The sequence below is a fragment of the Capra hircus genome, chromosome 7 (assembly GCF_001704415.2).
Source record: "Capra hircus breed San Clemente chromosome 7, ASM170441v1, whole genome shotgun sequence".
NCBI classification, from domain to species: Eukaryota; Metazoa; Chordata; class Mammalia; order Artiodactyla; family Bovidae; genus Capra; species Capra hircus.
The window spans coordinates 67,420,200-67,437,728 of NC_030814.1; the positions used below are offsets into that span (position 1 = coordinate 67,420,200).

General features: G+C 57.0%; 1 protein-coding gene across 1 annotated transcript; it reads left to right on the plus strand.

Annotated features, from left to right (window-relative positions):
* On the plus strand, positions 1,971-5,564 carry C2CD4C (C2 calcium dependent domain containing 4C). Its single transcript, XM_018050521.1, has 2 exons — positions 1,971-2,046; positions 2,656-5,564. Exon 2 carries the CDS (start codon positions 2,693-2,695, stop codon positions 3,953-3,955), a length of 1,263 nt encoding a protein of 420 aa, XP_017906010.1. The 5' UTR covers positions 1,971-2,046; positions 2,656-2,692; the 3' UTR covers positions 3,956-5,564.

The window sequence follows — 17,529 nt, forward strand, 5'->3', positions numbered from 1 at the left end:
GGGCGCAGCCTGGTGTCAGGGAGAGCTGCCTGGGGCCTTTTAAGCACAGAGGTGGTAAGAGTCCCAAGTAGGAGTTGTGCTATGGGGACAAGATGGAGCCAAGAGGCTGCTGGGAGAAGGCACTGGGTGGGGGGTGGGGGCTACTGAATAAACTCACTGCCTCCTCCCCAACCCAGCTGGGAGGACAGACCCCATCCCAGCGTGGCAAGGGCATGTGGAGAGTGAAACCACAGTACCAGGTCAGCCTGTCAGCGGGACACCTGAGCCAGTCAGCTTGCTGTCCTGGGCCCCTGTGCTGGTGCGGACAGTGGAGGAAGGTGCCTCACTGTGCTCGGCATTGCTCTTCCTACTGTAGCGCTCACTCATCCTGGGGGCCTGCAGGAGTAAGACCACCACCACTTTCCTCCTGGGCTCCAGGCCCAGCAGGGGCAATGTACATTAATGGAATAACTTCTCGGAGTAACCGTGCTCTTCATGAAAGCTGAAGCTGGGGTTCCGTGAGCTCTGTCTGGCTGTGATGTGGGTCAGGCAGGGCAGGCTTCCTGGAGGTGGCAGTGAGGTGACGCATTCATTGGTATCTGCCTCCTTTGTCAGCCTATGTTGCCACACCAGCACTGCCCCTAGAACAAACGTTAGCGGGCTGCATGTTTGCTAGGTGAGCAAAGTTGAGAAAAGCCTCTTGAGGGAGCCTCACTTCCCCCATCTGGACAATGGTACTCTGAGCCCCACCTCACTCCAAGGTCAGATGGAAGAGCTGGAGGGGCTCCATCCAACTCAAGCTCAGCCTGCCCCTGTCCCCCTCATGCTGTTGAACCAGTGGCTACTCCAGACTAACCCCTATCCAGCTCCAGCAATGATGATTGGGACATGTCTGGAACATGGGTGGCTCCTGGGATATCCTAATTTAATAAGGCCCAGGCATTCCCTGCTGTGTGTCAGTCCTGGCAATAGGTTATCTTGCTGGACTGGGGACTGGTCAGTTGGCCTTGTGTTGCAGAGGGGAAACTGAGGCTGGGAGGGAGGAAGCTGTGAGCAAGTAGGGGGCTGGGGCTGGCAGATGACAGGGTGGCATGTGGGATCCTGAGGGATGCCCGTGGATTCGGGGCTGCCATGCCTGGGTCTCCTGGTCTTGCCCTTGACAGTTTCCCCACCTGCAAAGTGCATGGGGGACTATCCTCTCATCCCAAATCACATTTTCCCTGTTACATTTTGTCACGGGAACCATCAAGCCTACAGTTACTATTTACCTGTGTATTTCTGTACTGGTGTCCTCCTGTCCTCCTCCTTCCCCCTGGGACACATCACAAAGTTGACAGCTGCATCCAAGCCACAGCACTGTCCCCAGCGTCCAGTAGGTGCTCAACAAACCTCTCTCCATGAAATAAAGGAGCAGCACCCTGGCCGGCTCCTTGGATGCCTGCACTGAGAGGACCTAGCGTCAGAGGCTACTTCCGTATTTCTAGAAGGAAACCTTCACCTTCCTCATCTGCAAACTGCAGACGGTCATGGACATATCCACTGGTGCTTGTGACAGTGAGTTGGGGCGAGAATGTTAAGAGCCTGGCACCGAGAAAGTGCCCAATAATAAATTCAACTGCGGTTATTATTACTGCTATTCTTTTACTCGTCATCGTAAGTCTGGAAAGATGCTCACTAGAGAAAAGGCCAGCAGACGACCTGCGGCAGAAGCCTGGGGTTTTCAGGGGCGCCAGCCAAGCGACCACCTACCTCTTTCCCCGCTCAGTCCCGGGAGTCGCGGCGAGGCTCCCCGGTGTGGGCGCCGCGGCAGGGCGGGGGGCGCTGCGCAGACGGCGCAGACGGTCCCGGGGCGGGCGAGGCGGGGGCGGAAGGCCGCCGTACTAGGAGGAATACGGCGGCGCGGCGGCCGGCTGGGCGGTTTCCCGCCGGTGAATGAGTCCGACTGCGCTGCCGCCGCCGCCCGACCGAGGCTGCGCCCGCGTCCCCGCGTCCCCGCGCCCCCAGCCCTCGCGCCGAGACCCCGGCGTATCCGCCGGCCAGCCAGCTTCGGCCCCCGCCCCCGAGAAGGTGAGTTCGGGTCTCTCTACGCTCCACGGGGGCTGCTAGGACCCCCTACCCGCACCCCAACCCCCGCCCCCGGCCGAGTCCCGCGGGGGCGGGAGGGAGGGTGGTGAGGAGGGGAGGGGTCGGCTTGCCATGCCTTCAGCCCCCAGACTCACCTCCTCTCCCTTCCCCCACCCCGGATGCCGGGACCCTCAACCCGGTAGAAGCCACAGGTGGGTGGGAGCTTGAGGGGGGCGGAGCTGGGACACCCAGGGGTCTGCCGGGTGCCCAGGGGTGTCTTCTCTGTGCACTGAGAGCGGACCCCTTTAGAAAGCGCTTTTGAGATCCTCAATACAGGGGTCAGGGCAAGAGTGGAGCTGCTGTCCCCTGGGGGCTTCCCTGGAGTCAGCGCCGCCCCCACCTCCCAGGCCTGGCTTCGGTGCTTGGAAGTTAAGCGTGATTCCTTCGGGGAGGGTGGACGAGGGGTGAGCCCATCCCGCCCCCGTGCTGGGCCGCAGCGCCTCCTCACCCCGCTGGCCCCCACAGGGCTCCCCAGGCAGGTGCCACAAGCCCGGCTTCCAGCCCCCGGGTGCAGGGGGGCCTGCCGCTCCCGACCCCTCCTTCTCTTCCCAGGCTTCGCACATCCCTCCTGGCTCCTGCCTGCGCCCCAATGAAGAAAACCAACATGTGGTTCTTGGAGAGGTTTCGGGGATCGGGGGAGAATGGAGCTGCGGGGGGCGAGGGCGGGGACAAGGCCGCCAAGGGGCCCCTGTACAGCAACGTGCTCACACCGGACAAGATCCCAGACTTCTTCATACCCCCCAAGCTGCCCGCCGGCCCCGCTGAGCCCGAAGCGCAGGCCGAGCTGGGGCCCTCGACCTCGGAGCAGAACCTGGCCTCCGCCGCGCCCCGCCGCGCCCCCCGCAGCCCCCGGCTGTCCGCCAAGCTGGCCGCCGAGAGCAAGAGCCTACTGAAGGCGGCCACCCGGCACGTGATTCAGATCGAGAGCGCGGAGGACTGGCCGGCCGACGAGACTGCCACCAACGCCGACCCCCAGGCCCAGGGGGCCATGTCGCTGCCCTCGGTGCCCAAGGCCCAGACGTCCTACGGCTTTGCCACGCTGGCCGAGAGCCCCCACACGCGGCGCAAGGAGTCCCTGTTCCACAGCGAACACGGGGCTCTGGCCCAGGTGGGCTCCCCAGGCACCCGGCGCCGTCGGGGGGGTGTCAAGGCCAACGGGGGGGACGGGGCACCCAGGGAGGCCGGCGGCACCCTCATGAGCCCCGGCCGCTGCGTCAGCGGCGGGGAAAGCGACACGGGGTCCTCGGCCGAGTCCTCACCCTTCGGCTCCCCCCTGCTCTCGCGCTCCGTGTCGCTGCTCAAAGGCTTCGCCCAGGACAGCCAGGCCAAGGTGAGCCAGCTCAAGCACTCTGTGGGCCGCCATGGCTCCCTGTCGGCTGACGACAGCACGCCGGACACTAGCCCCGGGGCCCGGCGCCGCCTGCCCCGCAGGGCCACCCCGGAGCCCGGCCCGGAGTCTGGTCCGGCGTCCCGCGCGGAGCACGCCGTGCGCATGGGCCCTCGGGGCAGCGTGCGCCTGCTGGCCGAGTACGAGGCGGCCCAGGCCCGCCTGCGCGTGCGCCTGCTGGCGGCCGAGGGCCTATACGACCGGCTGTGCGACGCCCGCAGCATCAACTGCTGTGTGGGCCTGTGCCTCGTGCCGGGCAAGCTGCAGAAGCAGCGCAGCACCATCGTCAAGAACAGCCGCCACCCAGTGTTCAACGAGGACTTCTTCTTCGACGGCCTGGGTCCGGCCAGCGTGCGGAAGCTGGCTCTCAGGATCAAGGTGGTGAACAAGGGCAGCAGCCTCAAGCGGGACACGCTGCTCGGGGAAAAGGAGCTGCCCCTGACCTCCCTGCTGCCCTTCTTGTAGAGGACCCCCCCCCACCCCCGCCTCCCTTGGGCCGCGGAGACCCCGCCCCCTCCTGGGTCCTGCAGGGGATGCCACGGCCACGCCCCCTCCTGGGTCCTGCAGGGGGCCCCGCCCCCTCCCGGACCCTGCAAGTGAGCCCTGATGCTGCGGCCTCTTTTGGGGGTGTCCTGGGTCATGCTCTTTTCCAGGGGTTACTTTTAATACAGGAGGAGAGAGAGGGCTGCTGGGGAAAAGAAAGGGCCAGCTTGCTGGGCTGAGTCCCTCGATACCCCAAGTTTCATGCTCCCACCGCTGCTGGTTACTGCTTCTGGAATTCTGGAATCTGGGCCGGGAGGTAGCAGAGGCTGACCACAGACCCAGAGACTGCGGGTCCTGAGGACCAGCCAGGTCTTCTCTGCGGCACGAGTGTCCTCCTGCCCCAGGCCCGACGGACGCCCCCTAGAGAGGGGTGCCAGGCAGTGCGGGGCCCCATGGGGCTGTGGGAGGACCCCCTCCTGCCTTAGGCGGTCTCTGGGCAGCCCTCAGTCCTCCCAGGCTCTGGAGGTGAGAGCCGGTCAGAGGGAGGAGGGTGCCACCCCATCTGAGAGCCACTTCCCGGCAAAGACTGGCAGCTGAGGAGGAAGTCCCAGAAGAGGAGAATGATGGCTCTGCCCCTCAAGTGTGACAGCCTTCCATCACCTTCTCTTGTCTGGCGCTGCAGCCCTGCTGGGCGTCCAGAGCCTTCAACCTCTGAAAGGCTAGCTCAGATCGTGCCCAGAGAGTAGCACCAGCTGGTTGTCCCTGCTCCTCCCTGTCTTCGACCCCTCCTGAGCATGGTCCTCAGCAGCTGGACCCAGGAAGTGCTGTTCAGGGACAGACAGCTTCCACTTATACTCCACAGGTGTACATAGGTTCTGGCTAGGGTGGGTGGGACAAGGGGCGGCTGGGGAGATCCTGCTTGTGGCTTTTCATGCTGCTAACACAGCTGCATGGGCTTAACTGTCCTGTCAGTGTGTGTGTCCTCAACTGATTTTTGTGGCTCAGCCAAACAGAAACGACACAGTCTGAAGCAGGGCCTCCTGGGCTGCCTGCTGGGCGAGGATGGACCAGACTGGTTTGTGGGGATCCTGGGGTGCCCCTCCCAGTTCAGAAGTTGTCCCCCCAACACCACAGCTCTGGGTTTCTAAATTACTCTGGGGGAGGGGTGAAGGAGCCGGGGCTGGAGGGGAAGCACACATTCCCTTCTGCACACCTGGTGAGACATACCCATGCCCTTGAACCTGAGACTGAAGGCCCCTGGCGCTGGGGTCCCTAGCTGCACACCCTCTGGCCTCTGGCCTCTGCCTGCCCTCAGGCTTTCTGATCCTGGGGACCACCCAGGCCAGGCCTGTGGGCAGAGAAGGTGGACAGAAAGCCCCGCATGGACTTAGATGCTCAGACTTGCCGCCCCCTTCTCTGACCCCAACTGCTCCCACCCCCTGCTTTATCCCTGGGGACCCTCATTTTCTTGGCCCCCACACTGTTTGATATCTCTGTGTTTGAAGTTGACTGTGGGTACATCTTGAAGACATCCTCCCCCAAGTGTTTGTTGATAAATGCTGTTTTTAGTGCAATAAAGGTGTTTTGGGGATGTGGGGGTGGAACTCTACTGGCTTTGCTGTTTAATAACAAGAGAGAAATTTTGCCTTGAATTCCAGGGAGGGTGGCGGGAACTGTCAAGATCCGTGAAGGCCTCGCTGCCTTTTCAGACCCAGCGGGGCTCTCCTGCTTGTGCGGGCGGCACAGAAGCAGGACTGCAGCAGGGCAATGTCCCCAGGGACCCTCATGCCCTGTTATAAGGACACTTGCGTGCAGGCAGCGCTTTCACCCCCTGAGGCCGTGAACGTCCCCCTCACAGGTGCAGAGACCAGCCATCTGGTTGCCCATCCGAGACAGCCTGGTCACACCCTCAGCCTAGACGTGAACCCTCACCCTCCCTGCAACCACAGGCAAGAGATGCCAGGGCTGCCCCTTCTGTACTCTGTCCACTGTTCACGTCAATGCCTTCCCACATCTTGTTCTCTCTGCCTGGAATGCTTCCTACTCCCGCGCTCCCACCCCCACTCACCTGCTTTCAGTCTCTAGTTGACATGGTACCTCTTCCAGGAAGCCTTCCTGACTCTCTCTGCTGTGTTCCCCTTCCCATCTCAGCTCACAGGCCATTTGAGGTCCTGTCTGACCCCAACTCTGGGGCCCTCAGATTTATCTCCCTGAAAGGCCATCTCCAGTCCCAGGGAACCTACTGACAGCACGTGGAAAGCTGTGGCCTGACCTGGTCTCTGGACTCCTCCAAGGTTGCTGGGGAACCAGGGAGCTAACAGTGAAGGCCCGAGTATCCCAGCCCTACTCCCTGCTCGCCCTTGAAGAACCGCCAGCTTTTCCCACTTGGGTTGACCTCGCCTTCCCCCATCCCTTTGGGAAGTGGTGTCCTTGACCTGGGAGACCCAGCAGTGTTTGAGGACCCACCACTGCTTGCCCTGGGGAGCAGACAGTGCTTGAGGACCAGAGCAGGTCTGCAGCCCAGGACTGCTCAGCCTTCAGGAGTGTCGGAGCTGCAACTGGCATGGGTTGCATTTGCTCCATTTGACAGATGGGGAAACTGAGGCCCAGGGCTTGGAAGCAGGCCAGCTGTGCCTTCATTGATTCATTTTGCAGGGCTGGGTGCTTCCTGTGCAGCGACTGCTCTGGGGGTGAGGGGTGGGCAGCTGTGCCCAAGCAAGGACCACAGTGGGTTTTTATGATGGGGTGCCAGGGCTCAGGGAACCAGGACAGAGTCCTTTCATCATGCTGGGGACAGAGTTGGGAAGGGCGGGGCATTTGAGCCACAGACCAGAGGATACATAGTGTTAGTGAGGCTGCTCCAGAATGGGGCCCCAGCCCAGCCCTGGGGTGGCCCTGTGCTGCTCTGTGTCCTTGTCACCCCTTCCTCTTCAGAGCCTGTACCAGCATCCAGCCTGGCCCCCAGCTCTGGTCGTGGCACCCAGTTGGGACTGGGTGACCCTACCAGGCAGAGTGGGTTACAGGGAAAACAGACACCTTGGAGCCTCCAATCCCTCGGCCGAGAGGGATATGCTGACCGCCTGTTGTATACTGCCAACAATGCAAACCTTGCAAAAGCCCTGCCAGGATGCCTCCCTCCCCATTACAGGGGGAGAAACCAGAACAGGGCAGGAGGAGGGGACACAACAGCCCCCAGGACTGAGTTATGTCTCCCCCCACACTGCTCCCTGGCATAGATCTCCAGTGCAGGGCGCTGCCTCCTGCTCTGATCCCAGCCCTTTCCTCTTGCCTTATCCTGGTGGGGCCCAGACCCTCAGGGCCTCACAGTCACCAGGAGGCTTTGTGCAGGCTGGGGTCCTGAGCACCCCCACCTGCTGACAGCCCACCAGATGAGCTGCGCTCACCAGGCCTGGTCGCGTTCCAGGATGTGTTGCCAGGGCAACCGGGCACCATCTTGCCTCTTCCCCACCAGCCACTTCATGGGTGGGCAGCTGGTGTGTGAGTGTGTGTGTCATGTATGCGTCCATGCACATAGCTATGGACGCCCCGGGCACCGATGTAACTGTGTGCTGTTGCCTCTGTGCATACTGTGTGAATGTTAGTGTAGCCACGTGCACATGAGAGTGTAGCTGTGTGTGCACACGTGTCACAGCGTGGGCATGAACATGTGAGTGCGTGTGTTAGCATGCATGTACTCGTACATCTGTGTGTAACTGTGTGTGTTTGTCTCCATGTGTACACCCTGTGCATGTGTGTAACTGAGTACAAGTGTTGTTGTGTAACGTGTGGCTGTGCACATGTGTATGTGTGTTCATGAGTGTGCACTGCGGCCACTGTGCCTCAGGCTGCCCCTAAAGATAAAACAAGATTCAAGAGGACCCCCTTTTTCCCCACCTCTCTCCATGCTGGTTCCCCACTGGAAATGCCCTCTGCCACGTTCCTTCCATCTTCCTTGAGGTCTCGAACCATTGCCTCTTCCCCAGGGCAGCCTTTACCACAATGAGGTCATTGTCGTTCAGTCATTCAGTCGTCTCCAACTCTTTGCGACCCCATGGACTGCAGCACACCAGGCTTCCCTGTCCTTCACCATCTCACAGAGCTTGGTCGAACTTATGTCCATTGAGTCAGTGATGCCATCCAGCCATCTCATCCTCTGTCATCTCCTTCTCCTCCTGCCTTCAATCTTTCTCAGCATCAGGGTCTTTTCTAATGAGTCTGGTCTTCGCATCAGCTGGCTAAAGTATTGGAGGTTCAGCATCATTCCTTCCAATAAATATTCAGGGTTGATATCCTTTAGGTTTGACTGGTTTGATTTCTTTGAAGTCCAAGGGACTCTCAAGAGTTTTCTCATCACCATAGTTCAAAAGCATCAATTCTTCAGCATTCAGCCTTCTTTACGGTCCAACTCTCACATTCATACATGACTACTGGAAAAACCATAACTTAGATTAGATGGACTAATCAAAGTAGGATTGCCTACTTTGTAGGCAAAGTAATGTCTCTGCTTTTTAATATGCTGTCTAGGTTTGTTATAGTTTTTCTTCCAAGGAGCAAGCATCTTTTAATTTCATGGATGCAGTCACCATCTGCAGTGATTTTGGAGCCCAAGAAAATAGTCTGTCACTCTTTCCATTGTTTCCCTATCTACTCACCATGAAATGATGGGACCAGTGATAAGATGCCATTATCTGAGTTTTAAGTCAGCTTTTTCACTCTCCTCTTTTACCTTCATCAAAAGGCTCTTTAGTTCCTCTTCAGTTTCTGCCATAAGGGTGGTGTCATCTGCATATCTGAGGTTATTGATATTTTTCCCAGCAATCTTGATTCCAGCTTGTGCTTCATCCAGACCGGTATTTCCCATGATGTACTCTGCATATAATTTAAGCAGTGTGACAACATACAGCCTTGATGTACTCCTTTCTAAATTTTGAGCCATCCCTTCCTTTGAGTCAGACCCTCCCCCCCTTTAGTATTCCTTGTTAGTGTCATACACAACTTTGTGACATCAATTTGATCAGAATGGTCTGTTGTTTGCACCTGGAGCATCTCAGTGCTCAGTTCAGTTCAGTCCCTCAGTCGTGTCTGACTCTTTGTGACCTCATGGACTGCAGCACACCCGGCTTCCCTGTCCATCACCAACTCAGACCAGGATGCAAATGAAGGCGGCATCAACACTCTCTCCTTCCATCCTGGAAAGTCCAACACTTCCCTACTCTCAGGAGGGTGGTGGGCATCAAGGGCCACCACTGGCACCAGGCACCTGATCTGGTGCAGATCACAGAACCTTGCCTCTTTCTCAGAATGGAGCAAAGGAGGAGGAATCAAATGCCTGGCAACATGGTGGGCCCCTGGATCCAGCTATGCCTGAAGTCCATAACTGCACACCATTTCAGGTCAGAGGGCCAATAACGTCCCTTCTTTGCTTAAGGCACTTTTCTTTGTCGTTTTCAACCAAAGAATGCTGATATAGTCTCCAGCCTCAGGAAGGAGGCTCCCCGGGACGGGACGTGGGGTGCCCCAGTCTGATGTAGGAAAGAGAAGCAGAGAAGGAAGGCATCATGGGAAGGCCTGGGATTTGTACCTCCCAAGGAGCTAGAGAAGGCGGCCCTGGAGGGAAGGATGAGCTTCCATCAGGGCATTTGTCAAGGAAGGCTTTGCAGAAGGAGCAGAATCTGAACCAGGGAAAGGGCACTCGGGGAGCAGAGGCATTCGCGGAGTGGGGGTGGGGAAGGGGCTCCGGAATGCAGCGCCTGCCGGTCGCCACCCCACCCCACCACAGCCCGGGGCGCTGCCCATCTCGCCTGCCCTCTGCCTTCACCTGCTGTCCCTGCTCGCAATAACCTTTCATGGCTCCCCACACCTTGGCACTGGAGACCTCCCCGGGGCGCCCCGCCCGGCCACGCCCGCACCTTCCCGGCAGCGCACGTCTGCAGGAGGGGCTGGGATTCTGAACCCTGACCCTCGCGGGGAGCGTCCACGGCAAAATTCAAGGCCCAGTTTTCCACTCGCCCTGTGTTTGTCTACAAGTCACGCGGCTTGTCTGGTTCTCAGGCTCCCCACGCGCGACTGTGCTGAGACCCAGGGTCGCATGTGAAAAGAGCCGAGCGCACAGGCGCGTCCGCGACCGCAGGCGCAGCACGGCGACTGTGTGAGTCTAACCACATCTGAGTGGTAATTCCAGGCCCGCCAGACCCTCCGAGGTGCGGGCTCCGCTGGCCTCTCAGTGCCGCGGGCCTCTCTCTGCAGCCGCACCCCCTCTTCTCCCGCCCCCACTCCCCCAGTGAGGGATTCAATTAAGCTTTTGTTTTCTTCCTGGCTCCTCCGGAGGGAGGGGCTGCCCGCAGCCAGCTCCTCTGACGTTGGGGGAGGGGGGAAAAATGATTTCAATTAAAAAGCCACGGTGTGGGGAGAGGAAGGGACGCGCATCGCGCCCCTCGCCCCCAGTCCTGGCTGCCCTGCGCACCCGCTGGCCTGACTCTGAGGCCTCAGTTAACACTCCTCATCCCCGTGCAATGGGGGCATTTGACGCAGGGTCCCTAAGGTAAGCACAAACCACCGTGGAGGGGCCTTTTAAGAAGCCCGTGCTGGGTGAGAGAGGGGACCCTCCGAATCCTCTGCCGCCCCCGCCCCCACAGAGGGGAGCAGAGGCCTGGGAAGGAGGTGGGGGCTTCCCAAAGCTGCCCATTTCGTTGGGGAGGGGGTGGGGGAGGCGAGGGGGGGATGGACAGGATGCAGTACGAAGCAGCGATGGGAGCAGATCCCAAGCCCTCCATCCCGCCTGGTCTGCCTTCCCACGGGCCGGAAGGCTCCTCCTCCCCGTGGGAGCACTCCAGGCTCCTCCTGGGCCGCGCGCCTGGGTTTGAATCCTGACAAGTCATCCTCCTCTCTGTGACTCGGAATCCCCTCCAGCACCCTGTCTCCCGCCCCGTGGTGGTGGGGGCTGGAGGTGCAGATCCAGACAAGGTGCCCCGACCTGGCCCTGGGAGGCTCTGGGAGGGCGAGGTCTGCCTTATATAGCTTTGCCCCAGTCCCGCCTGACAGGACCGGCCACTCCAGGAAGACCAGCCTCTCGGTTTAGGGTGGCCTGGGGGTGGAGTCAGTGGACCTGGAGCCTGAGGTCGGCTGCCGAGGATGCCTGCACACACCTGCGCTGGACCCCTCACTCCCTGCCCCGTGTGGGACCCGTGATGCCAGCCGTGTGTGTGTGTGTGTGTGTGTGTGGGGGGGGTGGGGGTGGGGGTGGGGGTGGGGGGTGTGGGGGGATGTGGGGGGGTGTGGAGAGGGTGGCACGTGTGGACCGCTAGGATGGAGGCGCTGCTGTGACTTTACCCCCACTCTCCCTACATGTGCTCCTCCTTCTGTAACCTGTGGCCCCCTCAGGTGTCTTCAGTGGGTTCTGTGAATCCTCTCCATAGAATCAGCAAACCCAAGGGTGGTTGGGGGACCCCAAACTTCCTGTTGGTGTCAGAAGTGGAGACTGTGCCCTCTGACCTTTCCAACTTGGCTACCTCCCCACTCCCACCCCATGCCCTTCCTAGGAGCTCACTGCCTGGGTTGCTATGGTGATGCAGAACCCTCCTCCCCCCCACCTCCCCTTCACCTGAGTCATTCTCAATCACTCCTCCTTCTCACCTCCCTAATCCCCAAGACCTGAGTAAGACTATCCAGAGGTGCCCAGCCCTCCATAGCCCACTCTGCCCCCTCCCTGTCCTCCGCTCCCACAGCCAAGCAGCAGAAATTCCCTCTTTGCTCCTTGAAGTCAGGGAGGCACCCTGGGATCATGGTGGCTCCCTGGCTCCCACACTCCTTACGGAGACCCTTGGGCAAGCCCTTCCCCTCCAGAGCCTCCGTTTTCCTGTGTGTAAGAAGGGGTGCTGAACTTGGGCTCAACTCTAGAGGCTGGGCTGATGGCACAGTGGAGTGTTCAAGTCAGCGCCTGGCTTGCCAGCCTCCAGCCCCTGACCTCTGCTCCACTGTAGCTGCCCAGTTCCTGGTGGAATCCACAAGCCAAAGGGTCTAAGGCACGGCAACCTCTGCCCTTGGGGGGCTTCCTGGAGGACGAGGCCCAGGAAAGGGATGGGGAGGAGAAGAGCTGTGTGGGTCTAAGGTCAGGAACATTCAGGAGGCTGGTTGTTGAAGTGGACCCTGCAGGGAGGGTGGACTTTATCTTGGGATGGGGTGGGGAGCCTCGGGGAACAGGGGCTCTGGTTCGTGTTTTAATCTCTCCAGCATCTGGGAGGAAGGGGCCCTGTGGGGGGCACAGAGACTGGGCTGGGGCTGCCGCTGAGTCCAGAGGAGGAGGGTGCATTGGGACTGGGCTGGGCAGAGGTAGATGGGACACACGTGACATGTACAGTGTCTGGGCTCGGCTGGGCTTGGACGTGAGGCGATCTGCTGGAACATCTCTCTCTCTCAGTTGCACTCAGTCCTGCCGCCAGCCAACACAGCTCTGCCTTCCTAACACCTGGAAACCTCACTGCAGAGAGGGGACCGCTGCATACGGTAGCCGGGGGTGTCTAGGTGGGAATGGCGTCAGGTGAAGGACACTGTGCTATTCCGTGGGTAAGAAAGAAGGTCAAGAACAGGCCATAGGGGTCTGCAGAGACAGAAGTCAAGGTAATGGCCACCTGGGGGGTAGTGAACAGCAGGGGTGATGATGGCTTCTGGGGAGCTGTCACTCCCACTGACATTCCCACTGGGTGACGGTTGCTCAGTGAGTTTATAAACGTTCACTGGGCTTTTAAGTGTCAACTATCCAGAAGACATTTAAAATTTTTACAACAACAGAAGGACACATGACCCAGCTAAAAATGGGCAAGCCTACTGAGGCTTCTTTGTGGGGCACCCACAAAGACACTTCTCCAGAGAGGAGAATGGTCCAACTCACATTGATCCATGACTACTGGAAAAACCATAGCTTTGACTGTACGGAACTTTTTCTTCAAAGTGATATCTCTGCTTTTTAATACGCTGTCTAGGTTTGTTAGTGGAGAAGGCAATGGCAACCCACTCCAGTACTTTTGCCTGGAAAATCCCATGGATGGAGGATCCTGGTGGGCTGTAGTCCATGGGGTCTCAAAGAGTCGGACACGACTGAGCGACTTCACTTTCACTTTTCACTTTCATGCATTGGAGAGGGAAATGGCAACCCACTCCAGTATTCTTGCCTGGAGAATCCCAGGGACAGAGGAGCCTATTGGGCTGCCGTCTATGGTGTCGCACAGAGTCGGACACAACTGACGTGACTTAGCAGCAGCAGGTTTGTAAGAGCTTTCCTAAAGAAGGCTGAGCAGCAAAGAACTGATGCTTTTGAATTGTGGTGCTATAGAAGATTCTGAATTCAGGGAGATCAAACCAGTCAATCCTAAAGGAAATCACTCCTGAATATTCATTGCAAGGACTGATGCTGAAGCTGAAGCTGAAGTTCCAAAACTTTGGCCACCTTATGCGAAGAGCTGATGCACTGGAAAAGACCCTGATGCTGGGAAAGATCGAAGACAGGAGGAGAAGGGGACAACAGAGGATGAGATGGTTGGATGGCATCACCGACTCAATGGACATGAGTTTGAGCAAACTCTGGGAGATAGTGAGGGACACGGAAGCCTGGCGTGCTGCAGTCCATAGGGTAGAAAAGAGTCGGACACAACTTCGTGACTGAACAACAACCAAAGAGGACACACAAATGGCTAACACTCCATGCAATGATGCTCGACATGATTAGTCGTCAGGGAAACGAACATCAAAAGCACAGGTGATACTACTTCACACTCATACGATGGCTATAATCAGGAAAATGGAAGCTAAAAACAGGGTGGTGAGGATGTGGAGAAATTGGATGCTTCCATGCTGCCTGGAGAATGTGAGATTATACAGCTGCTACAGAAAACAGACTGCCATTTCCTCAAAAATGTACACATGTAATTACCATATGACCCTCAATTCCATGTCTAGATATATTCAGAAGACTTGAAAACTGTTCCTCAAACCCAAACTTGGACATTAATGTTCATAACAGCATTGTTCACAGCAGCCAAAAGGTGGAAGCAGCCAATGTGTCCATCAACAGATGGTGGATACACGCAGTGTGTCCCTTCACACACTAGAATATTCTTCAGTCATAAAAGAGAGAGAAGCTCTGACACTCATTGCCATGTGGACAGACCCTGAGAACCTGATGCTCAGTGAGAGAGGCAGACACAGAAGGACACACAGGGTGTGATCCCACTGATGGGAAACGTCTGGAACAGGCAGATCCACAGACACAGAGAGTGGTTCCTGGTTGTCAGGAGCTGGGGAGGGGATGGGATAACTGCTGATGGGGATGAGGCTTTCTTTTGAAGTGATGGAATGTTCTGGAATTAGAGATGGTGGTTGCAAATTGTGTCTGTGCTAAACGACACTGAATTATTCATGCTAAAATGATTGTGTTTTTAAATATTCATTTATTTGACTTTGCTGGGCCTTAGTTGCAGCATGTGGGATCTAGTTCCTCAAACAGGGATTGAACCCGGGCTCCTTGCATTGGGAGCATGGAGTCTTAACCACTGGACTACCAGGAAATTCCCCAAATGATTGTATTTTATGTAACTTACACTTTCATTTTTAAAGAAGTTCATTGAGGGCTTTCTTGGCAGCTCAGTGGTGAAGAATCCATCTTCCAATGCAAGAAATATGACTTCAGTCCCTGGTCCAGGAAGATCCCATGTGCTGTGGAGCAACTAGGTCCAGTGTGCCAGGACTACTGAGCCTGTTCTCTGGAGTCGGTGAGCCACAACTACTGAACCCACGTGCTGTGCTGCAACTACTGGAGTCCTTGGCTGCCTGGAGCCCGTGCTTTGCAACAAGAGGGACCACTGCTGGGAGAAGCCTGTGCACTACAACTCAGAGTAGTCCCCACTAGAGGCAAGTAGGGAAAGCCTGACCAACAATGAAGACCCAACACAGCCAAAAATAGATGAATTTTAATAAAATCGAATAAAAAGAAGTTGACGGAGCTTGATGTACTTAACAATTTGTGCATTATATATGTAAGCTATATTACAAAAGGACATGAAAAAAATCATTGCCCAGAACCTGCCCATTTCTTGCTCCCTCTTTGGCCCCTACTCAAGTCCCATTATCCACCTCCACCCTCCCTGCCAGGCCCCCCACCATCCACCCACCATGCCACCATCGTACCCCCTATACCTCCCTGATGGATGGCGGATGTACTCCCAACCGCTGCCCCCACATCCACCCCATCAGCCCTTTCCATCATCCACCCACCTCGTGGCCCCAACGCCCATCATCTTCCATTATCCCCACCTCCCACCCCATTCCCCACGATTCCTGCACCGTACCTTCCCATCCTCCGTTTCCATCATCCCTCTCCCCCCACCCCAACCCGTTCGGAACCACCCGCCCCCCCGCCCCCCCGGAGTCCCCAAAGCCGCCAGAGGGCGCCGGTGAGCAGCGAGCGGGTCGCGTCCCTCCTCTGCCCCCTTCCCCCGCCCAGGGGCCTCCGTGTCTCTCTGGTGGGAGTCGAGCCCTCCGCGCCCCCGGGCTCTACACGCCCTACTCCGTCCCGTCCTTTCTTCGCTCTCATCTCCTACCGCTGTCCCCTGCTGATTCCACTCCGACCCGCACGGGCAGCCACCCCCCCCCCCCCAAACTCTCCACTGGTCTCCTCACGGCTCTCACCGCAGAAAGGGCGTCGCTAGCCATTCATGAAAGATGCACTCCCCTTTCCCCTCTTTATTTTATCCCCCAGGAGGGCCAGGCTGCCGGGCCCCCGCCGTCCGTCCAGCTCAACCACCGAGAGGCCCCGGTCTCGGACTTTGTGGGGAAGTCGCCAGCAGGGGCCGGGCAGGCCTCCTCCTCCCCGCGAGGCGGCTGTAGGCGGCTCCCGCCACCTCTCCCTCCTCTGGCTGACGGGGACGGGCTATTTTCTACCGCCTGATCCGCTGCCTCCAGTGCCATAATTGCACAATAATAGTGGCGGGCCTTGGGCGAGGAAACCTAAAATTACATCAGCACGCGCAGCCCATGTGCGGGGGCCGCCCGGCCCTCGTGGTCCTTCACGTGTCCACGCTCGCGGCCTGCAGGGGAAACCTTCCCAGACACGTGCTCCAGGAGCCTGGGGCGGGGGCGGCTGCTTGTGGCGGGGCGGACTGCCTGGGGCGGGGTAATATTCCATTGTATATGCGTACCAAACCTCTTTCTAAAATTTATTTTTTAATGAAGTATAGTTGAATAGCAATGCTGTGTTCATTGCTGCTATACGGCAAAGTGACAGTTTTACACATATATGGGCTTCCCTGGTGGCTCAGATGGTAAAGAATTCGCCTGCAATGCGGGAGACCTGGGTTGCATCCCCGGGTTGGGAAGAGCCCCTGGAGAAGGGCGTGGCAACCAACTCCAGTATTCTTGCCTGGAGAATTCCCATGGACAGAGGAGCCCGGTGGGCTACAGTCCATGGGATCACAAACAGTCGGACATGACTGAGCAACCAAGCACGTATTTTCATATTCTTTTCCAGTATGATTTATCACAGGATATTTAATGTAATTCCCTGGGCTCTACAGTAGGACTTTGTTGTTTATCTGTCTCTGTACAATTGTTTGTCTCTGCTGATTCCAAACTCCCAATCCAACCCTCTCCCAACCCCTCCTGCATGGCATCCATCCTCCGATTCTCCATGTCCCTGATTCTGTTTCTGTTTCATAGATATGTTCACTTGTGTCATATTTTAGATTCCACGTATAAGTGATATCATATGGTATTCGTTTTTGTCTGACTTACTTCACGTAGTATGATAATATCTAGTTACATCTATGTTGCTAGGATGACTTTATTTCGTTCGTTTTATGCTGAGTATTGTTCCATTGTGTGTATGCACCATGCTTCTTTATCCTTTCATCTGTTAATGGACATTCAGGCTGTTTCCATGTCTTGGCTATTGTGAACAGTGCTACTGTGAACATTGGGATGCATGTATCTTTTTGAATTATGGTTTTGTCGGAATATATGCCCAGGAATGGGATTGCTGGATCATATGGCAATTCTATTTTTAGTTTTTAAAAGTTAATTTATTGTGGGGCACTGGGCCTTAGTTGCAGCCTGCAGGACCTTTCGTTTTGGCACACGGACTCTCCTGTTGTGTGCAGGCTCAGGAGCATGCCTGCTCAGTAGTTGCAGTGCCTGGGCTCGGTTGCCCCACGCATATGGGATCTTAGTTCCCAGACCAGAGCTCAAACTCGTGACCCCTTCATTGCAAGGTGGCTTCTTAACTACTAGACCACAGGGAAGTCCCTATTTTGAGTTTTTAAGGAACATCCATACTGTTTTCCATAGTAGCTGCACCAGTTTGTGTTCCCACCTACAGTGTAGGAAAGTTTTCTCCACATCTTCTCCAGGATTTATTATTTTAGAGTTTTTCATGATGGCCATTCTGATGGGCATGAGGTGATACCTCATTGTAGTTTTGATTTGCCTCTCTCCAGTAATTAGTGATGTTGAGCATCTGTCTGTCTTTTTTGGAGAAGTATTCATTTAGGTCTTCTGCCCAATTTTTGATT